The sequence below is a fragment of the Emys orbicularis genome, chromosome 12, assembly GCF_028017835.1.
Source record: "Emys orbicularis isolate rEmyOrb1 chromosome 12, rEmyOrb1.hap1, whole genome shotgun sequence".
NCBI lineage: Eukaryota > Metazoa > Chordata > Testudines > Emydidae > Emys > Emys orbicularis.
The window spans coordinates 36,367,787-36,391,730 of NC_088694.1; the positions used below are offsets into that span (position 1 = coordinate 36,367,787).

Below are 23,944 nucleotides of genomic sequence, written 5' to 3' on the forward strand. Positions count from 1 at the left end.
ATGCACTTTGAACTATTCAAGCATTGTGGTAAGAGGATCACACCCCAGGAAGATCTCAGAGATGAAGAGGAAGTGAAGATACTCAGCATTCAGGAGGAGGAAGAGAGAGAGGAAACATTTGCCTTCTCTTATGCATGCAGAAAGGGTAAGGGAGAGCCTGAAATGTTGAAGGAAAAAAAGAATAGGAAAGCAGTAATGAAGGTCTAACTTCATCAGAGACATGGGAGATACAGGAGGAATGAATGTGCTTCCAAGGGGGAAATGAGGCTGATGGAGGGTCACCTATTACCAGGGTACCCCAGGCTGGCTGCCCTTTTACAACATCTGCATTCTACATAAGAACAGCCATACTGGATGAGACCAAAGGTCCATCTAGCCCAGTATCCTGTCTCTGACAGTAGCCAATGCCAGGTGCCCCAGCAGGAATGAACAGAATAGGAAATCATCAAGTGATCCACCCCCTGTCACCCAGTCCCAGCTTCTGGCAAAGCGAGGTTAGGGACACTTCAGAGCATGGTTTTGCATCCCTGTCAACCTGGCTAATAGCCATTGATGGACCTATCCTCCATTAATATATCTAGCTCTTTTTTTAACCCTGTTATAGTCTTGGCCTTCACAAAATCCTCTGAAAGAGAGTTCCACAGCTATTCCTGATTTATACTGGGGTAAGTGGGAGAGGAATTGTTTTCCTATCAACTCCTTAAAATGCTTAAATCTTCATTCATTTTCCATGTTAACTCAGTCATTGTAATGCACTTTTAAGTGTGCACATTTCTCTATTTATATTTTACTGATGTTCCCCATGAAACAAAAGTATAGGCAAAATAGAAAGAAGAAGAAAAGAAGAAAAGAAAGGTAAAGGATCTGGATGGGAGGGAAGCAGAGGGGGGAAGGCAGGCAGGGAGGGGAATGGAGAGTGACATCTCAGTTTCCATCCATTAGTGATTAATCAAAGCCTTTATTAAGTTAGGGCTAATTGTTCAAAATTCATGAGAGATCCTTCTTCTTCTAAATGTTACCTGCTCTTTAGGTGCCCTATCAGCCAGGTCGCTCTGGCAGGGTTCTATCCCTGGAAGGGATAGATATTTATTTTCCATGTTAACTCAGTCATAGATAGATAGATGACAGGGGATAGATATTTATTTTCCATGTTAACTCAGTCATTGTAATGTACTTCTAAGTGAGCACATTTCTTTATATTTCTTGATTTGTTTATAATGTATTGACTTCCCCCACAAAACAAAACTAGAATAGAAAGAAGACAAAAAAGAACAGAAAGTTAAAGGATTTGGGTGGGAGGCAAAAAGAGGGAGGGAGGTGGGTACGGAGGGAAAAGGAGAGCGATATTTCAGTTTTCATCTATTAGTGATTAATCAAAGGCTTTTAAAAGTTAGAGCTATTTCTTCCAAATTTGTCTGAGGACCTTCTTCTTCCAAATGTTACCTGCTTTTATCTGCCTTGTTAGCCAGGTCACTGTGGTAAGCTTCTATCCCTGAAGACAATTGGCTAAGTCCTTCGCTAGAAGCTGAAAACCTGTGCTGTCACACAAGAGTAATTTGGAAACTCGTGTATTAAAGAACCCCAAAATGGATGAGAACTTAAAAATTGGCCAACAACAGACCATGAATCCCACTGATAATGGAACCTGCAGATATGCTAAAGAGAAAGAGTTCTGAACCATTCTTGTACCTCTTTGCATCATGTGATACAGACTCAATAGACAGTCTGGTGTTCAGAGTGATGTTTGGGGTTATTGTGTGTACTTCTGAAGCTGCATATCTGTTTGTGTTGATTTATTTGTAGAATGTGTTGTCCTGGAACATTTGTGTTGCTTTTTGTGTGTGGTAAATAAGGGATTTGTGTTTCGGTAGTGGGCTATGTGTGATTACGTTTATCTATATTCTGGTTGAGTTGCAGTGCGAGCAGTTGTGATGATTTGTGTGCGGGTTCTGTTATGCCTGAAGATTTGGGTTGATCTGTGTGGGTATGTGCTGCAGTGAGAGGCTGTGTGTGTTTCGGGTTATTGTGTGAGAAAGTTGTTTTATTGTGAGGATGGTTGTGCAGATTTGTAAGCCTTCTTGTTGTCATCCGTTATAAGTTCACGTCCCCTTCTAAGTAGTTGACCTGCTCTTTCATTTCTTTTTTTATTGCTGCTAATGTACTTATAATTCCTCTTCTTATTGCCTTTTATGTCCTTGCTAGGTGCAAGTCATTTTGCACCTTAGCCTTTCAGATTGTGCCCCTACATCCTTCTTGTATACTTTTCCAGTCATCCTTATCTATTTGTCCATGTGTCCACCTTTTGTACAGCTCCATTTTGATTTTCAGTCTTAATATGATTCATAATGAAACAGTCATAATGCTGAAATCTTCTTTGTATTGCTTATCACCAAGTCAATCACAGAGAAAGGTTAGAATTTCAACGTATTTGCCCCATTTTTTCCATTGGAAATTTCTCTCTATGGCAATTCAGTGAATATGTCCCATTGAAATGATTTTCAGCCTTTCACAATCCTCAGCTTCTGCATTCTGCATTCAGTCAAAATTCTAAGATGGGCTAATTATCTTCTGCGTGGCCCCAGGTTCTGCATTTCATGTTCCCACTGTATGTGAGTCATGCTCCTGCACCCACTGGAAAATTACTAGATTCTCCTGACTAGGGCATACACACCTCTATAACTGTGTGCATGGGGTTGTGTGCCTCTGTGTGTGTGTGTAACTATTCCAAAGTCTTTGTCTGAATTCTGAAATATTGGTTTCTAGCTGTAGGCTTGATTTTTTAAGGCACTGGGTTCATGAATGGGAGATGAGCACTAACTGGAGTGAGTACTCTGTACTTAGAACTTTTTAGGAATGTGTATTTTTGCAATATCAGCCCTGTTTTTGCCAGATTTTGTAAGCAGGTCCTGCCTTATACCAGGTCTCTCATGCAGGTGCTTATGTCTCAGGCTCTCTTCCTACTACATACTTCTACTCTTTGTTTCCTATCTTTTACCCAGTTAGTGATTCACAAGAGGAACTTCTCTCTTATCCCATGACAGCTTACTTTGCTTAAGAGCCTTTGATGAGGGAACTTGTCAAAGGCTTTCTGAAAGTCTAAGTACACTATATCCAATGGATCACTCTTGTTCACATGCTTGATGACCTCCTCAAAGAATTCTTATAGATTGGTGAGTCATGATTTCCCTTTAAAAAAGCCATGTTGACTCTTCCCCAACAAATCATGTTCATATATGTGTCTGACAATTCTGCTCTTTACCATAATTTCAAACAATTTGCCTGGTACTGAAGTTTGGCTTACCAGCCTGTAAATGCCAGGATCTCTTCTGGAGCCTTTTTACAAAAAATAGGCGTCACATTAGCTATCCTCCAGGCATCTGGTGCAGAAGCTGATTTAAATTATACCACACTTAATAATTCTGCAATTTCACATTGGCGTTCCTTCTGACCTATTGGGTGAATACCATTTGGTTATGGTGACTTATTACTGTTTAATTTATCAATATCTTCCAAAACCTCCTCAAATGACAACTCAATCTGGGACAATTCCTCAGATTTGTAACCTAAAAAGAGTGGATCAGGTGTGGGAATCTCCCTCATCCTCTACCATGAAGACTGAAGAAAGGAATTAATTTAGTTTATCCAAATGGCTTTATCTTCTTTGAGCGCAGGTAGCCCAGTATCCTATCTTCTGACAGTGGCCAATGCCAGGTGCCCCAGAGGGAATTAACAGAACAGGTAATCATCAAGTTATCCATCCCCTGTTGCCCATTCCCAGCTTCTGGCAAACAGAGGCTAGGGACACCATCCCTGCTCATCTAATAGCCATTGATGGACCTATCCTCCATGAACGTATCTAGCTCTTTTTTGAACCCTGTAATAGTCTTGCCCTTTACAACATCTTCTGGCAAAGCATTCCACAGGTTGACTGTGCATTGTGTGAAAAAGTACTTCCTTTTTTTGTTTTAAACCTGCTGCCTATTAATTTCATTTTCTGTTATGAGAAGGAGTAAATAACACTTCCTTATTTACTTTCTGCACACCAGTCATGAGTTTATAGACCTCTATCATATCCCCCCCTTAGTCCTCTCTTTTCAAAGCTGAAGAGTCCCAGTCTTATTAATCTCTCCTCATATGGCATCTGTTCCATATCCATAATGATTTTTGTTGCCCTTTTCTAAACCTTTTCTAATCCGAATATATCTTTTTTTGAGATTGGGCGATGAAATCTGCACACAGTATTCAAGATGTGGGAGTACAATAGATTTATATAGAGACTATATATTTTCTGTCTTATTATCTATCCCTTTCTTAATTATTCCCAAGATTCTGTGTTAGCTATTTTGACTGCCACTGCACATTGAGTGGATGTTTTCAGAGTACTATCCACAATGACTGCAAGATAACTTTCTTAAGTAATTTACACCCCATAATTGTATATGTATAGTTGGGATTATGTTTTCCAAAGTGCATTGTGATGTGTCATTCTGTATTCTTTATGCAAATATGCTTATCATATGAATATGACATAAGTGAGATACTTTATGCAAGATGGCTCATATGAGATATCATTGGAAAGTTGAATGCTATTATCCTATTTGTATGCATGTACCATTTCTGTATCTGAAATTAGGAATATTGACTATGTATCTATATTTCAACTATGTTACTTTGGGTGATGCCCCGCTAACACTTCAGGTACAACAATGAAAAAGCTGGACAGTGCTGATGGCCCATCAGCAAGAGACAATGGACTGTAAAAGAGCTCAGTCTTCCTGTCATCATGTGGGTCACCCTGTGAAGAATGGCTACAAGGGCCTTACAGAGTCAGGTGCTCTTGTCAGCTGATACTAAAACATTACTTGGGACTTCTTGTAACTTAACACTGTAAGGGAAGGGGGATCAAACTAGGAAACAAAGGACTCCCACCTTATACAAATCCTATTTAAGGGTGGGGAGTGAGGTAATCCAGGTCCTCAGTTCTCCCCTGCTATCCCATCCAAGAAGACAGCTGGAAACAACTAAAAAAAGACTGAACAGGGGAAAAGAACCGAGCCCAGGTTGGAAGGGAAGTTTCCCCGTTATTACTGAGTTTTCTATTTTTATAGCCTCTCTAATCTCCCTGAGCATTTCACATTCACCACTGTGGTTGGGTTGTTGGTAGTATATCCCTACTGTTATACTCTTATTATTCAAGCATGGAATTTCTAGCCATAGAGTTTCTAGTGTACAGATTAATTCATTTAAGATTTTTGACTACATTTCACTCTTCTACACTTTCTTTCACAGATAGTGCCATTCCCCCAATTGCATGACCTACTCTGCCATTCCTATACATTTTGTACCCTGGTATTATTGTGTCCCATTCATTATCATCATTCCACCAAGTTTCTGTGATGCACCTGTTGATTTTCCCATGCCCTTTGTTTGAAAACTCCTTTACGACATTTTTAATTTTACATGCAAGCAATCTGGTGCCATTTTGGTTTAGGTGGATACCATCCTTCCTGTATAGGCTCCTTATTCCCCAAACAGTTCCCCACCCCTCCTCTCTATACTATCATCTCATCCACTCATTGAGACCTTGAAGTTCTGCCTCTCTTACTGGCCCTGCATGCGGAAATGGGAAACGTTTCAGAGAATGCTACCATGATGGTCCTGGACTTTAATCTCTTAAATTATCTGCCTCAATTTGGCCTGCAGTAACTCTCCTACGTTTTCCTATGTCATTGGCACCTACGTGGTACCACACCCACCAGCTCCTTGCCCAGCACTGCACATAAAGCTGTCTGGGTATGTCAAGAGATCTACAACCTTCACACCTAGCAGGCAATTCACCACGCGGTTCACCCAGTCACCACAAACCCAAATGTCTGTGTTTCTAATGATCAAATCCCCGTTACTATTACCTGCCTCTTCTTAGTAAGTGGGGGATCCCTCCCTAGGACAGGTATTGTCAGTACAAGAGGATACCATGACATCATCTAGAATGAGGGTACCAACTAGGGGATAGTTTCTCTCTGTTCCACTTTGGTGTTGTCCTTCCCCAAGACTTTCATCCTCCTCAACAGCACAGAGGCTGTCAGACTGGGAGTGGAACCACTCTACTGTGCCCAGGAAAGTCTTATCTATGTACCTGTCTATCTCCTTTAGCTCCTGCAGTTCAGCCACTCTGGTCTCCAGAACCAGTACTCGGTCTCTGAGGGTCGTAAGCTCCTTGCACCTAATGCACATCTACCCCATTTGCCCACAAGGCAGGTAATGATATATACCACATTCAGTGCAATGAACTGGATAGCTTCTACTCTGCTGATGGACTTCTGCCTGCATTACTTTTATTTTTGCAGCTTTTGTGTTGGGTATTGTTTCTCTATGTTTTTTTGGGTTGAAGGGGTGAGGGACGGTATATTGCCCTAAGTTTAGAGAATGCTAATTAGGTGTACATAGCTCTCCCACTCTCTCTCTAAACTGCCTTGCAAACCTCCCCTTTTTACTGCTCCTGGTCGCTAGCTCCTCTGATCACTTAGGAGCTGGCTTTTTAAACCCCTGTTCTCCCTTAGTAGTTTCACTCTCTGGTTAAGGGTTAATGGGTGTTAAAGGGTCTAGGGATCAAAGCCTCATTAGGAAGCCTCCAGATGTGTCTATAAAGCCCCTAGGTTCAGCAGACAGACCTTCCCCCGCCCCCCTCAAAAAAACCCAGACCACATTATAATGTCAGTCAAGTAGCAAGCACGGAACAAACAAAGAAACTAACAGACAACAAACTCACCTCTTTGGATTAATGAATGCCCCTATTGGTTTCTTTGTTGGGCCAATTCCAAATATTGATCAAAGGGAAAACCTAGCTTCAAACAGAACATCCTGGATCAATCACTTTCTGAAAACAGACACCAGATTTTTATGCTTGGCTCGAGCCTCTAAATCCCATGTGTTGCTGACGCACTTGGATATGGGCAAGATCTGGCCAATGTTCCTAGACATGGATCTCTCAAAACTCCCACTGTTTCACCAGACATGAGACATTCAGTGTTGATGGCCCTTGATAGTATTGTCACTGCTACCGAGGCATGACTTCCCCATGACCCACTCCATGTTTCCTTCTACAAAAGAGTTGATCCCATCCAGGATGATGGTTCCAATTCAAAATGACATTGACAAAACAAAATGGAATGATAAAACAGACAAAGACATGTTCCCCAAAATGTCACAGCCACTTTAGCCAAGGAAGCATTGGCAGACCTCCTTAATCTAACTATGCATCCTAGATTATTCCACATGGTATCTCAACACCAGATGTTCAAAGGGACTGAGGGTTCTATCTGCAGGTGTAGGTGCATGGATAATTTTCAAAGTCTGGCAGTTTGGAAAATATTACGTATACATTTTAGGCATCGAATAGCTCTCAAAAAGAAGGTTGCAAATCCTTGCCAATAAAGAAACCTAGTCTCTGATTCCCATTAGGAGAGATTTGGGAGAGACATCTCTGTCATATAGGGTCGGGGGAAAGGAAGTGTCTAAAAAACTGAGGCCATTTCTGTGAGATTGAGGTGGAAATATGACATTGAGGCATGTTTAGTTTCTCTTCACAGAGTGTATTGAAATTTATGCTCGGTCTCACAGCAGTTTGCTAATAATGAGAAGTTATATAGCAAACTCACTGACGTAACTAGTAAAACTTTCTACAGTGTCTTCAGTATCATATATCCATTTTAGACATGAGCATGTGAACACATGTAAACAGCTCTTCTTTCCTAAATTTCAGGTCACATTACGAAAAGAGTAAGTGGTATCATCAACAACTATTACATAATGGAGGGAAGAGAGGCACAGTGAGGGGAAGTGATAAACCCAAGGTCAGGGAGTGGTGGAGCCAATAATAAAACCCAGGTCTCCGGAGTCAAATTATTTTGTCCAATCCACTGGAATATGATGGACTCTGCAGTCTAAATATGGGTAAATGAAGGATCAGCTGTGACAAAGTTCCTCCTCTACCTTGGTGGGTCCTGCGCTTATTGGTGGATTTGCTCACCTCGGTGATATTCCCCTCTGGTGGAACCCACAGTCTGGGTCAACTCCTCCTGTGTTTGATCAGGAGTTGGGAGGTTTGGGGGGAACCCGGGCCCGCCCTCTACTCCGGGTTCCAGCCCAGGGCCCTGTGGATTGCAGCTGTCTATAGTGCCTCCTGTAACAGCTGCATGACAGCTACAACTCCCTGGGCTACTTCCCCATGGCCTCCTCCAAACACCTTCTTTATCCTCACCACAGGACCTTCCTCCTGGTGTCTGATAATGCTTGTATTCATCAGTCCTCCAGCAGCACACCCTCTCAGCTCCTTGCGCCTCTTGCTCCCAGCTCCTCACACGCACGCCTCACTGACTAACTGGGAGGCTTTTAACTAGTTCCAACCAGCCCTTGATTGGCTTCAGGTGTCCCAATCAATGTAGCTATCTCCATTGCCTTCTAGAAGGATCTTAATTGGCCCCAGGTGTCTTGATTAACCTGGAGCAACTGCCATTTGGTTACCATGGTACCAAGGATTTGTTTAACCTGGGGCTAACATACCTGTTCCTCACTACTTTACTGTAGCCATCTGGCCTTGCCCCATCACACAGCCTAGCAATAGGATTTTTTCTGAGGTTTCCATATGAAGCCAATGGAGTGACATTTAGTTCCCCTTAATTTACAATGATAACCTCAAACATTGTGGCTGTAGTAATACAAAAACATGTTCAGGAAACTGAAGGTGAGATGTGTTCAACCATAGAGATACCAGGCAGTAGTTACATTTCCAATGTCAATTAACTTTGGCCTTCTTTTGAAATTTGTACCCCAACTGCCTCTACCCTATGAAGTCTCCACTCAACTGTTGGGATGGTTACCATCAGGGAAAGGCCAAAGTAAAAAATATGACTGTTTTGTAATGGAAGTTAGATTCTCAATTGCATAATTTCTTTTATTTCCCCTAGATGAAGCTAACAACAAACATACACGTGGGAAATCAAACGACCATCACCAAATTCATCCTCCTGGGATTTGGGGATCTCCCTCAACTTGATATTCTTCTCTTCCTGCTGTTCCTAGTGATTTATATTGTGACCGTGGCCGGGAACATCCTCACCATTGCACTAGTTGTGACTGATCAGCACCTTCACACCCCCATGTACTTCTTCCTAGGGAACTTGTCCTGCTTGGAGACCAGCTTCACCTCCACCATCCTGCCCAGGGTGCTGGCCAGTCTCCTGACTGGGGACAAGTCTATTTCTGTTATGGGCTGCATCACTCAATTTTATTTCTTTGGTTCTCTGGCAGGGACTGAGTGTTTGCTTTTATCTGTGATGTCCTATGATCGGTATTTAGCGATATGCAAACCTCTGCATTACGCAGCACTTATGAACGACAGGTTGTGCCTCCAGCTAGTGGTAGGGTTGTGGATAGGTGGATTTTTGTCTCTTACTATCTTTGTATTTATGATGTCACAATTAACATTTTGTGGCCCCAATGAAATTGACGATTTCTTTTTTGATTTTCGTCCAATAATAAAACTCTCCTGCACTGACAACCGCATGGTGGAATTTGCCAGTTTCATATCTACCTCCATATTCACCCTGCCTCCATTTCTATTGACGGTGGCATCCTACGTTTGTATCATCTCCAACATCCTGAGAATCCCGTCCACCACCGGGAGGCAAAAGGCCTTTTCCACCTGCTCCTCTCACCTCATCATGGTGACAATTTTCTATGGGACTCTCATCATGGTGTATTTGGTCTCAGGATCTGATACATTGAGGGACCTAAACAAAGTGTTCTCTTTCTTCTATGGAGTCCTGACCCCATTGCTCAACCCCCTCATATACAGCCTGAGAAACAAGGAGGTAAAGGAAGCCTTGAGAAAAGCTCTCCTTAGATCTTTTGTCTTTTACAAAAATTCAAAATTTTAAGCTAATATATATATATGAGACAATCATGGGAATATGATCTTGCATATTCTGATTCATGTGAGTAGCCTATACTCATCTTTGCATGCCTGCTGAACTCATGACTGTCATAATCAGAACTTCCTGTATCCAAGTGTTGAGTCGGTGTGTTGCCTACGTGTGGGCATCTCACTCATTTTGGAGGAAAATTAGGACACCAAGCCATATCCATAGATATTCACTCCACCCTCACACCCACACTCATGTCTGAAGAATACTGTGCATCCTCCCTGCATTTGGATTATTTTTTTTTGACTGTGGATGAATTTGCAAGTAAATATTTTAATTAGTTCATGAGAAAAAAATAATATAAATGGGATGGTGGAAGTTGCTAGTTTCATATCTTCCTCCATATTCACCCTGCCTCCATTTCTATTAATGATGGCATCCTATGTTTATATCATTTCTACCATCCTGAGAATCCCGTCCACCACCGGGAGGCAAAAGGCCTTTTCCACCTGCTCCTCTCACCTCATCATGGTGACAATTTTCTATGGGACTCTCATCATGGTGTATTTGGTCTCAGAGTCTGATGCATTGAGGAACCTGAACAAAGTGTTCTCTGTCTTCTATGGAGTCCTGACCCCATTGCTCAACCCCCTCATCTACAGCCTAAGAAACAAGGAGGTAAAGGAAGCCTTGAGAAAAGCTCTCCTTAGATTTTTTGTCTTTTACAGGAATACAGGCATTTCAAGCTAATCATAGATCTATAAACCTACAAACTCTGGCTCATGTATAGGCTTAATTCATCTTACTGTGCCAGTGGAACTCAAGACTAGCAGGATCAGGACTTCCTGCATCCAAGGGCAGAGTCTGGCAATTGTCAACTTCTTGCTATGTGACATAGGTTGGAAAAAAATTAGTATACCAAATCTTGAGCCATGCACTGCACCCCCATTCCCACTCCAGTCTCTGAAGCGTAGTGTATCCTTGAATGTATAGTACTTATTCTTGGTGTGTGGATGACTTTCAAATAAATATGATAATTAGCTCATGCTAATGAAATAATTTAAAATGTACTCTTTCAGGAAGTTAACATTTATCCTCTCTTCTTGTTTGTCCTGAGTGATCTTAAAACTGGGAAAAAAATACTTCAATTAAAACACATTTTAAATACTGCATAGTCTACAATTGAAGGCATTTTGTTTTAATTAAGCAAAATTATTAAGAAAGGTTGTGATTAAACAATAAATTTGGAATAGATGGTGCATATGACAAAGTCAGTAACCCAGGATCACTCTTAAGTGGGGCCTTGGTGACATCAGAGGTAACTCAACAAATCCTCAATCTTTGTCTCCTGGTAATTTCCATATGGCAGTTCTTTTTCCTGAAATGGCTCCTTGAGAGAAGGTAACTGTACAGGTGGGCCAAGAGTTCTCATTAACGACTTTACAAGAATTCAGTGATTTTAATCTAATATATATGTGTATATTAATGCACCAATCAGGTGATGTGATCTTGCAAATTCTGCCTCACGTGAGTAGCTCATATTTATCTTTCTGTGACTGTTGAACTCATGAGAATCAGGACTTCCTGAAGCCAAGTGTAGAGTCTGGGTGTTACGTACCTGTGGCCATCTGACTTGTTTTGGAGGAAAATTAGTACACGAAGCTATATCCTTAGCCATTCACTGTACACTCACTCCCACTGTAATGTGTGACGAATACTGTGCATCCTCGCTGAATTTGGATTATTATTCTCTGAGAGTGGATGGTTTTGCAAGTAAATATTTTAATTAGTTCATGAGAATAAAATAATATAAATGGGATCCTTAAGAAATTTGGCATTTGTCATCTACAGCTTTGTCATGAGAGATCTTCAGAGTGGAATAAAACTTACTCTTCACACATTCTGTAATGTTAAAACTCATTTGAAATATGTGTGTAGGCCACATTTGAAGACATTAGGTTATAATGCAGCTAAATTGTTAAGAGAAGTTGTGTCAAATCATTAGATTAGGAATACATTTTGCTCATTGCCAAGCTCTGGTAAATAGCTCAGGTCACTTTTAAATGGGACCCCGGTGACATCCGAAGTAAATCAACCAATCCCCACTCTTCATCTCCTGCTTATTTGAATGTTGCAGTTCTGTTACCTGAAATGACTGATTAAGGGAAGGTCAATGTGCAGGTGGGCCAAGAGTTCTCATTGACGCCTTGGTCCCCATGAGTGTTATTCACACAAGCTACCTGCCCTTGTGCTTCATCAGAGGGGTGGTGTGTCTCTGCTACACAGTCCCAGGACCAGCCAAGGGAAGGGTTTCTGACTCAGGAAGGTGCAGTTCCCTCCTCTCTGCTTCCCCCCTGGCTCCCTGGTAGCTGTCATTTGCTGCTGGCCAAGTCACTGGGACTGGAATCTAACATTCTGCCATTCCCTGATCCTTCCCACTCACAGCCCATCAAATTTGTCCACATCTCCCTTAAAGTGTGATGCCCAAATCTGTACACAATACTTGTCACCACGGGTTTCTGGGGAGTCAGACCAACTGGTTGGAGTGAGTGTTGGGAGTCAGGCCGAGTCGGGTACCAGAGGGACAGAATCTGAGATAGGCCAGAGTGCAAACCAAGAGGCAAGCATCAGGCTAGGTCAGAAGCCAGAGTCTAGGATCTCTCATGATCAGGGTCTGAAGAAAGCCTGATGGGCAGACCATGGAGGCTTCAGCAGCTCAGATCCCTCATGGTCCAACATTCTAGCACTGCAGGTTCGTACAATGAACTTATTAATACACCTGTGACAAAGTGGGAATGTTTTTAATATTTTTATGAGTCTTATGTATGCCTCAGTTTCCCCTATAAGTTTTATGACTATCCAGTCACAGAAAAGGGGTTAAATTTGCTTTCAGGGCAACCCAGGACATGTAGATGTGTGTGTCACTCGCTGTCCACATGGAACAAACACTCATTAAGTAGCATATTGAAACAGAGACACAATACAAGCACCAACGACTTACAGAATTCTTGGGCTGTCCTTCAAAGTTGCTGTCATCTGCATATTTTATAACCAGAAATGTATAAAACAGTTGTCTATCTATCTATCTATCTATCTATCTATCTATCTATCTATCTATCTATCTATCTATCTATCTATCTATCTATCTCGAATACTGTGTACAGATGTGGTCTCCTCACCTCAAAAAAGATATTCTAGCACTAGAAAAGGTTCAGAAAAGAGCAACTAAAATGATTAAGGGTTTAGAGAGGGTCCCATATGAGGAAAGATTAAAGAGGCTAGGACTCTTCAGTTTGGAAAAGAGAAGACTAAGGGGGGACATGATAGAGGTATATAAAATCATGAGTGATGTTGAGAAAGTGGATAAGGAAAAGTTATTTACTTATTCCCATAATACAAGAACTGGGGTCACCAAATGAAATTAATAGGCAGCAGGTTTAAAACAAATAAAAGGAAGTTCTTCTTCACGCAGCGCACAGTCAACTTGTGGAACTCCTTACCTGAGGAGGTTGTGAAGGCTAGGACTATAACAATGTTTAAAAGGGGACTGGATAAATTCATGGTGGCTAAGTCCATAAATGGCTATTAGCCAGGATGGGTAAGAATGGTGTCCCTAGCCTCTGTTCGTCAGAGGATGGAGATGGATGGCAGGAGAGAGATCACTTGATCATTGCCTGTTAGGTTCACTCCCTCTGGGGCACCTGGCATTGGCCACTGTCGGTAGACAGATACTGGGCTAGATGGACCTTTGGTCTGACCCAGTACGGCCTTTCTTATGTTCTTATGTTCTTATATCTATCTATCTATCTATCTAATCCTGAATCACCTGTAACCCAAAACTCAGATCTCTAATACTTGTCCTAAAGGAATAACATTCTTTTCATGTCCTTTCATGGCAGGGTGCTGTATTTGTTTTGTCCAAACACTAAAGGAAGACAGAATCTTGTGCACATCAATGGTGCATATTTATATGAGGTTACCACATCCACTAAAATGCAGAGGTCTTCCTGAGCCACCAAAGAGGAGAGACTGGAGCCAGCATGCTTTCAGCATTCACAGCAACTCCATCTGCACCCGGCTATGGGACAAGTTTGTAGACATTAGGTGTTGGGGTATGGGTTAGGGCAGGGGACAAAATTCACTTGCCTGTGTATCCTTGATACTCAACATGCGTAATGCAAGTAGTGCCATTAACGTCACAGGAAGTTTGCCTGAATAAGAATTCAGTCGGACCCTCAGTGTTTGGCATTGATTTTGAAAGGATTTGGGGGTTGCCGTGGGTGGCTATCGCGGAGAACACATTGGAGAGGCTGTTTCCAGGCGATGGCAGAATGGCGCTAGAATAATGGCTGGCTGGTAAAGAGCAATCCCTTTTATTGAGGGTGATACATAGGAAAGGATGGGGGGTTCTGAAGTAACAATACAACTGTATCAAGATCCCACCCAGGGGACATGTTCTTCCTGATGGCCAGACTGCACACAACAGGTTTGAACTCTTCATGCACTGTGGCGGGCAGATCGCAGCCCAGGAAGTGGTCGGGAGATGAAGGCAGAAAGAAGTTAGGCCACATGCGGGAGGAGGAAGAGAAGAAAAATCTGTCTTCTCTCCAGCATGCGGAAAGACTGAGGGAGAAACTGAAATGTTGAAGGAAAGAAGGAACAGGTAAGAGGTAAAGTTGGTCCAACTCCATCAAAGATACTGGAGACACATTAGGATTGAAACTGCTTCCTAGCATGAAATGAGGGTGATGGAGGGTGCCCCAGGCTGAGTGCCCTTTGACAACATCTGCATTCTCATGCTGCATCGGCATGCCAGCATCACATGGCAGCAACATGGCAGAGCACAGCTCAAGAACATAGTCACTACAGAGCAGTGGCTTTGGAACCACAATGATATTGACCTCTCTGCTGCTTTGTCTCATGACCAACCCACCCCTCCTCAGCTCTTCCATCTCCACAGATTGAAGCTCTCTGTTCTAAATCCCATCCCTGTTTCAGATGGAGAAGTAAACCTTGTGTTGTTCTGGGAAGCTGACCTCTTTGTTATTTGCTACTAAGGGTGGCTCAGGTTGCACATACTCTTTGGGAACAATTCCCACGTGGTCACCAAAATATATATGGAGGTGATTGCAATGCAGCACATGGGGAATGCACTCTGAATTTGATAATCTGCATCTGTGCAGCTGCACTGGGCAGGAATTTATATAGAGACATTAAAAATGAAAGAAGATGATACCAGTTTTATAGCAGTGCATCTCTACTGGTTTCACTGCAGTTATTCCTGATTTACACTAGGGTAAGTGTGAGTGGAATTGTTCCCTAATTAACTTCTCAAAAAACTTAAATCTTTATTTTATTTTTCATGTAAACTCAGTTACTGCAATGCACTTCTAAATGTGCACATTTATTTTTATTTATGGATTTATTTCCATATCTATTTTACTGATTCCACCAACATGCACACAAACAAAAGTAATAGGTGAGTAGACGAAAAGAAGAAGAAGAAGAGAAAGGTAAAGGAATTGGATGGGTGGGTAAAGAAGAGAGGAAGCCATGCAAGGAGGGAAAAGGAGAGCAACATCTTGGTTTCCATCCACTAGGGATGAATGAAGAGCTTTTAAAAGTTAGAGCTAATCTTTACAAATTTCTCAGAGGTCCTTCTTCTTCTAAACATTACTTGCTTTTTAGCTGCCCTGTCAGCCAGGTCACTATGCCAAGCATATTGAAGGCAATCTGCTCATATCTTCTCTAGTAGCTGAAAGCCTGTGCTGTCACACGAGTATAATTTGTATACTCATGTGTGTTAAAACCCCCGAAATTGGCTGAGAACTTAAAAATTGGGTGATAAGAGACCGTGCATCCCAGTGATAATTAGACCTGGTGATAATCTAAACAGAAAGAGCTCTCAACCATGCTTGTAACTGTTTCAATCATTTCATATGTACTCAACAGACATTCTAGTTTTCAGAGTGATGTCTCGGTTTATTGTATGTGCTGGTTATGTTGTGAGCTTGATTGTGTTGATTTCTGTGTTTCTCGTGTTGTACTAGGACATTCGTGTTGATTTGTGTGGATGTGCACTGCAGTAAGGGGCTGTGTGTGCTTGGGGTTTGTGTGTGATAGTTGTTTTAATGTGCACATGGTTGCATTGATTTGTCAGCTTCTCGATGTTATCCATTATTAGTTCTCCTTTCCTGTCCACTATAGAAGCCACTCTTTTCTCCATCTTTCTCTTATTCCTAATGTACTTACAATTAATCTTCTTATTGCCTTTTATGTCCCTTGCTAGGTGTAACTCTTTTTGTGCGTTAGCCTTTCTGATTTTGTCCCTATGCACTTGTGGTATTCTTTTGTACTCATCCTTAGCTATGAGTCTGTGCTTCCATCTTTTACAGGATTCCTTTTGGTTTTTAGGCTTTGTATGCTTCAGAATGACACAGCGAGTCACAATCCTGGAATCTTACTATATAGATGTTTGGAATTTCAACCTATCTGCCTGATTTTTGCCATTGAAAATATCTCTCTATGGCAATTAGGTGAATACATCCCATTGAAAGACTTTCAACATTTCAAAAACCTGAGCCCCTTCATTCTGGATGATGTCAAAATTCCAAACTGGGTTAATTTCCTTCTGGTTCTCCCAGTTTCTTGCATTTCATGTTCACACTGTATGTGAGTCATGCTCCTGCACCCAATGAAAAATTATTAGAGTCTCCTGATTAGGGCATACACACCTGAAGAAGTGTTTGTACATGTGCGTGTGTGCACGTGTGCACACGTACAAAAGTTTTCCAAAGTCTTTATTTGCAAGCTTAAATTTTGTGTTCTAGTTGTGTGTTTTATTGTGTGGTGGGTGAGGGCATGTATGGCTTTGGGCACTAATTGTGTGCCAGATTATATGTGTGAAGACCATCTTTCTCTATTTACACGTATGTTATGTCATTACATCATATTGCCAAATTACAGTCCTGTCTGTGCTTTCTGGCAGCAGCAATGGGGCTACAAACATGGGGAGGGTGAAATAACAAGCCATGACAGCTGTGCTTTTAGTAGCAAATCTCTAATGGTCATCAGAAGCCTTGTATCTAACAGGTGACTACAGAAATCAACAGACCCTGCGAGGGGTGTGTTCTCTTTTTTGGATTACTGAATATCCCTATTGGTTTGTTTAGTGGAGCAATTTCAAATTTTAGTCTCAGTGGCAACCGTAACATCCTGGTCCTCTTCCCCTTGCAGAATGGACTCCGGATTGTTGTCATATTATCCAGAATCCCATGTTCTTCTGAGTCCCCTGATCTAGGTAGTGACCGGTCACTGTTCCTAGCTTGCTGTCTCTGAGCAAACTCCCACTGCTTCACTCCAGGGTGAGCCGTATTGATGGCCCTTGGTGACTTTAGAGACTAACAAATTTATTTGAGCATAAGCTTTCATGGGCTACAGCCCACTTCATCAGATGCATAGAATGGAACATATAGTAAGAAGATATATAGTAAGAAGAGAACATGAAAAGGATGCAAATTAATTAAGATGAGCTATTATCAGCAGAAGAAAAAAACTTTTGCAGTGATAATCAAGACGGCCCATTTCAGACAGTTGACAAAAAGGTTTGAGGATACTTAACATCAGCCACGCCATCAGGGGCTCGTTCACCTGCACATCTACCAACGTGATATATGCCATCATGTGCCAGCAATGCCCCTCTGCCATGTACATTGGCCAAACTGGACAGTCCCGACACAAAAGAATAAATGGACACAAATCTGACATCAGGAATCATAACATTCAAAACCCAGTAGGAGAACACTTCAACCTCTCTGGTCACTCAGTAACAGACTTAAAGGTGGCAATTTTGCAACAGAAAAGGTTCAAAAACAGACTCTGACAAGAAATTGCTGAACTTGAATTAATATGCAAAGTAGATACCATTAACTTTGGCTTGGATAGAGACTGGGAGTGGCTGGGTCATTACACAAATTGAATCTATTTTCCCATGTGAAGTATCCTCATGCCTTTTTGTCAACGGTCTGAAATGGGCCATCTTGATTATCACTACAAAAGTTTTTTTTCTCCTGCTGATAATAGCACATCTTAATTAATTAGCCTCTTAGAGTTGGTATGGTAACTTCCACCTTTTCATGTTCTCTGTATGTATATATATATATATCTTCTTACTATATGTTCCATTCTATGCATCTGATGAAGTGGGCTGTAGCCCATGAAAGCTTATGCTCAAATAAATTTGTTAGTCTCTAAGGTGCCACAAGTACTCCTGTTCTTTTTGCCGATACAGACTAATACGGCTGTTACTCTGAAACTTGATGACTTTGTCACTACTTCCTGGCATAGCTTCTCTACAACCAGTTGCATATTTCCTGGTACAAAAGAGATGAGCTCATCCAGGAAGATGATTACAGTGGAAAAAAACATTCATGAAACCAAATGGAATTAACAACTGTACAAACACGGATTCCCCACACTGTCACAGCAACCTTAGCCACAGAAGTATTGGCAGTCCTCCTTAATACAGCTGTCCCTCCTAGGCTTGTTAGCATGTGGTTTCAGGGCCAGATGTTCAAAGTTACTGAGAGTCCTATCTGCAGGTTTAAGTGCAGGGATAGTTCTCAAAATCTGGCCTTGGGCACTTTTAGTTGTCACAAGGCTCTCAGAAATAATGGTGCATATCCTGGAAGATCAATGAACACACTATCTGATTCTTTGTAGGAGAGATTTGAGGGATAGATCTCTGGAGTGTGAAGTTAAAAATGGAAATGTCTCAAAATGTTGCATGCTGTTAAAAAACAATTGATGCCATTTCTGCAGAAATTGAGATGGAAATATAAAAGTATGCTGTGACTGAGGCGTGGCTAGGTTCTCTTCCAGTTGTGCATTGAAAGTTATGCATGCTCCCACGGCAGCATTATAGCATGTAGAAGTTATACAGCACTCACTAACAGAGATGTTAAATAATGTTGGCATGTGTCTTAAGTATCATCTCCATTTTACATGAAAGCCATGGAGCATCTGCAGAGAGCTCTTGTTTCATAAACCTCAAATCATATTAAGAGAATGGTAAGTGGTAGTGTCGTCAACGACTTCACAGAGGGGGGAACAGAGGCACAGAGAGAAGAAAGGGCAAACCCAGCATCTGGGAGTGGATGAGCCAGGAATAAAACCAGGTCTCTAGAATTAAATTCTAGTTTCCACTCGGCTGGAGTCTGCTGAACTCTGCAATGTAAGTATGTGAAAATTAGGTATATGTCCAGCAATGGCCTTTGGCTGGCGTTTTCACAGGAGCACAGGAAGTGATAACCTCAGACACTGCAAGTAAAATAATACACAAGCATGCTCAGGAGTTCTGAGGCTGAGATGTGTTCATCCGTAGAGATACCAGACAATAGGAATATTTTCAGTGTGCTTCAGCTTAGGCCCTTAGGAAAATTTTCCCTGAATGCCACTGCTATCCAGTGTATTGACTCAACCGTTGGGAGGGCAACTGGCAGGGGGAAGCCAGAATTGAAATGCGGACTGTTTTGAAAAGGTTATAAATGGCAGAATTTGTTTTCTTTCCCCTAGATGGAACCCACAGCAAACAAACACCATGGAAACGAAACGACAATCATGGAGTTCATCCTCCTGGTATTTGAGACCCTCCCACAACTGCAGATTCTTCTCTTCCTGGTGTTTCTAGTGATCTATGCTGTGACCGTGGCCAGGAACATCCTCATCGTTGCGCTAGTTGTGGCTGATCAGCACCTTCACACCCCCATGTACTTTTTCCTGGGGAACTTGTCTTGCTTGGAGACCAGCTACACCTCAGCCATTATGCCCAGGCTGCTGGCCAGTTTCCTTACTGGGGACAGAACCATTTCTGTCACTGGATGCATCACACAATTGTATTTCTTTGGTTCTCTGGCAGCTGCCGAATGTTGTCTCTTATCAGCGATGTCTTATGACCGGTATTTAGCGATATGCAAACCTCTGCATTATGCAGCACTAGTGAATGGCAGCTGCTGTATCAAGATGGTGGTTGGGTCATGAATAGGTGGATTTATATCTGTTGCCTTCTTAATAACTATGATGTCACAATTAACGTTCTGTGGCCCCAATGAAATTGACCATTTCTTTTGTGATTTTAGCCCAATAATAAAACTGTCTTGCACTGACACCCACACTCTGGAAGTTACTGGAAGTTACTGCTTTCATATCTTCCTCCATATTCACATTTCCTCCATTTATGTTGACTCTGGCATCCTATGTTTGTATCATCTCCACGATCCTGCGAATCCCTTCCAACACCGGGAGGCAAAAGGCCTTTTCCACCTGCTCCTCTCACCTCATCGTGGTGACAATTTTCTATGGGACTATAGTCATTGTGTATCTGTTATCGGACTCTGATGCACTGAGGGACTTGAACAAACTGTTCTCTGTCTTTTATGGTGTCCTCACCCCATTGGTCAATCCCCTCATATACAGCCTGAGAAACAAGGAGGTGAAGGAAGCCTTAAGAAAAGCTGTTGTTAGATTTTTTTCTTTCACAAGAATACAGATATTTTAAACTAATATCTATAGCTATCCATATCCATAGAAGAACAAACCAAATCCTTAAAAATACCTTCCCAACCCCACGCTCCCACTTTAAGGTCTGATCAACACAGTGTATCAAGAACACGATGTGCCTGACCTTGAATTACTCATTCTTTGAGTGTGGATGACTTTGAAAGTCAATACCTTAATGCATTAGTGAGAATAAAATAATTTAAAAAGTACTCTTCTTGAAATTTAGCATTTGCCTTCTCCTGAGTGATTTTAAAACTGGAATAAAATATACCATTCCCATGTTCCATAACATTAATCCTCATTTAAAATCAGTGTAGGCTACATTTGAAGTTATTAAGTTTTAATTAAGATTTTTTTTTTTAGAAAAATTGTGTCTAATCATTAGATTAAAAATAAATTATACACATGGCAAAGTGAATAGCTCAGGTCACTTTTAAATGGGACCCTGGTGACATCAGAGGTAAATCAACCAATCCCCACTCTTCATCTCCTGCTAATTTGAATGGTGCAGTTCTGTTACCTGAAGTGACTGATTAAGGGAAGGTAAATGTGCAGGTGGGCCAAAAGCTCTCATTCATGTCTTGGCCCTTGTGAGTGTTATTCAGGGTTCCATGGCCACCAGCTGCCCACTCCTGTGCTTCATCAGAGAGGTGGTGGGTCTCTGCTACACAGCCAAGGGAAGGATTTCTGACTCAGGAAGACAGTTCCCTCCTCTCTGCTCCCTCCTTCCCACCTGGCAGCAGTAATTTGCTGCTGGCCAGGTCACTGGGGCTGGAAACTAACATTCTGCCATTCCCTGATCCTTCCTGCCCACAGCCTGTCAAATTTGTCCATATCTTTCTTAAAGTGCGGTGCCCAAATCTGGACACAATAGTTGTCACCACGGGGCCCTGGGGAGTCAGACCGACTGGTTGGAGTGCCATCATATATATATATATGATGGCACTCATATATATATATGCCATCATGTGCCAGCAATGCCCCTCTGCCATGTACATTGAACCAGACAGTCTCTACGTAAAAGAATAAATGGACACAAATCAGACATCATGAATGGTAATGTACAAAAGCCAGTAGGAGAACACTTCAATCTTTCTGGACATTTTATAACAGATTTAAAAGTAGTCATACTTGAAATAAAACCTTCAGAAACAGACTTCAAAGAGAAACTGTAGAACTAAAATTCATTTGCAAATTTAACACCATTAATTTGGGCTTGAATAGGGATTGGGAGTGGCTGGCTGACTACAAAAGCATCTTTACCTCTCTTTGGAATTGACACCTCCTCATCAATTATTGGGAGTGGACTACATGATCGAATTGGCCCTGTCAACACTGGTTCTCCACTTGTGAGGTAACTCCCTTCACTTCATGTGTCAGTATAATAATGGCTGCAATTGTAATTTTCACTCCATGCATCTGAAGAAGTGGGTTTTTTACCCACGAAAGCTTATGCCCAAATAAATCTGTTAGTCTTTAAGGTGCCACCGGACTCCTTGTTGACTTTGGTTGGAGTGAAAATCCCTCACTTATGCTGGTGTAAATTATGAGTAAATCCAGTGAAGTCATCACATGTACACTGGTGTAAAACTGCAATAAGTGAGAGGAGACCCAGACACGGTGGTGTGTGGCAGGGAGGGGGTGGAAGAATTGCTTCTTCCTGACCTCGTGGGCAATTGCCTCACACCATGAGGGTTCATTACCTGGATAATGTGCTTATAGGGTATTGTTCTCCTCCTGTTTACACTACTGTTGATTTGATTCTGTCCACAATAATTCTACTGACTGGAAAGGAAGCCACTCATATGCCATCAACTTTAGATTCATCTCCAGGTTCCCTGCTACCAACTATCATAATATTTACACACAGCCTCATACAGTGGGAGCAAATCAAAACTGTCCCTGTGATTTTACACTGATGTAGACCCACTAAAGTCAAAGCCATTAAACAGGAAGGTGTTGTATCATGGCCAGTAAATGCAAAGTCCAGTCTGAATCTTAATGTATTAACCTTCACATGGTCACACGAGGGGATAGCTGTTATGATCTTCGTTTTGAAGAAAGAGAAGTTTATTCTGTTTTCTCATTTCTAGGAACACATGGTAGTGTGAATGATAGCCTCACACAGAAACAAAGAGAGAGATTCTGTGCTCAATAATATAAAACTCATTATGACAAACAAGCCCATGTTTATTAGTATTGCCATTACAGTAGAAAGACATTAAAAGGAACAAGAAGTGAAGGGGGTGAAGTATGAAGTGGAATGATTACGGAAAACTAGAACAAAGATGATCCCAGTGATTACTGGGGCACTTGGGTATGAATTAGCTGCTCAAGAACACATTGGGGGTGCAAGACATCGTGATCAGTGACCTCCACAAGACAGACACAGTGAAAATGTTAAGGTGACTTAAAGGAGAGTGAGAGCTAAAACACAGGAATTCTGCAGAAGGTTTAACAAAATTCCAGGCTACCCAGACCTATGGAGTTGATTTGTGGTCAACATTTATTGGTGACTCGTGGGGATACATTTTAGATAGTAGCTTTCTCCTTTTTAAGCTTAAAGTTCTTGTATGTTGTGAAGGCTATTTGTTTAAGGAAAATCCCCATGATGTAATACTGAAGGATAATAAGAATAATAAAAATAAAGTTTAAATTGAAACATTATCATTATTATTACATTTGTAACATAACATCTTATAATTATTATATCATTTAAACCACCAGCATAAAAAACCCCAACATTTTCTTTCAAAATTAATCTGAGAGAGAGAGAGATCGAGAGAGGGAGAGAGAGATCGGTCCTAAATTTTATTGACACAAGCTGCTGTTCTAAACCCTGGTGATTCCAAGACTGGAGAGATAAAGAGCAATTAGGGTAGCCTAGAAAACCACCATATATTGTTTTTAAATCAACCAGATAGACAAACAGGTCAATATCAGTCTTCAAAATGTATTAAAGGATGCTGCTGGTACACCCCCTGTGAAAGACAACTTCTGAGAGAAGATGAAATCCACTCCTTGGTAAAGGGTCTATACAAAGGCTACAGGCCACTTCTTTTACACTTCACTGCTGAAAACAGAGCCTCGGTGGGGAAATGAGTGACACATATGTGTTAGGTAGATACTCCGCACTGTGGGGAAATTTACGATTTCCAACCCCCTGCTACTCCCATTGATTTCAGTGGGTAATAAATCGAGTTGAGTTCAGTAGGAACTGGATGGGTTCTGCCCCATTATCTCACATTTCCCCAGGAAGATCTAGGGTCCATCCATCCCAGGGTCAGGGATTGCTTGGCCCTGCTGCCCTTATTTGTACAGATAGCTCTTCCTGACAGCTGGGGTCCCGTTGTATTTAACAGACCTGCTCTAGTGGGTAAGAGCTGTCTGTACAAGCTGTGGTTCACAGTATCATACAACGAGATGAGTTCCCATTATCTTGACTTTATTGCAATGTGCAATAA

The 23,944-nt window shown here is 41.6% G+C and overlaps 1 protein-coding gene and 1 pseudogene across 1 annotated transcript; both read left to right on the forward strand.

The window, feature by feature from the left end:
• LOC135886090 (olfactory receptor 6N1-like) lies at positions 1-9,938 on the forward strand. The gene is made up of 3 exons (XM_065413974.1): positions 1-145; positions 7,763-7,779; positions 8,967-9,938. Exons 1-3 carry the CDS (start codon positions 1-3, stop codon positions 9,936-9,938), a joined length of 1,134 nt encoding a protein of 377 aa, XP_065270046.1.
• A 9,558-nt stretch (positions 9,939-19,496) lies between these two features.
• LOC135886091 (olfactory receptor 6N1-like) lies at positions 19,497-20,478 on the forward strand (annotated as a pseudogene).
• The last annotated feature ends 3,466 nt before the right edge of the window (positions 20,479-23,944 follow it).

Excerpts from the sequence above, each read along its gene's own strand:
- LOC135886090 (XM_065413974.1), top strand. The coding sequence starts at position 1 with ATGCACTTTGAACTATTCAAGCATTGTGGTAAGAGGATCACACCCCAG.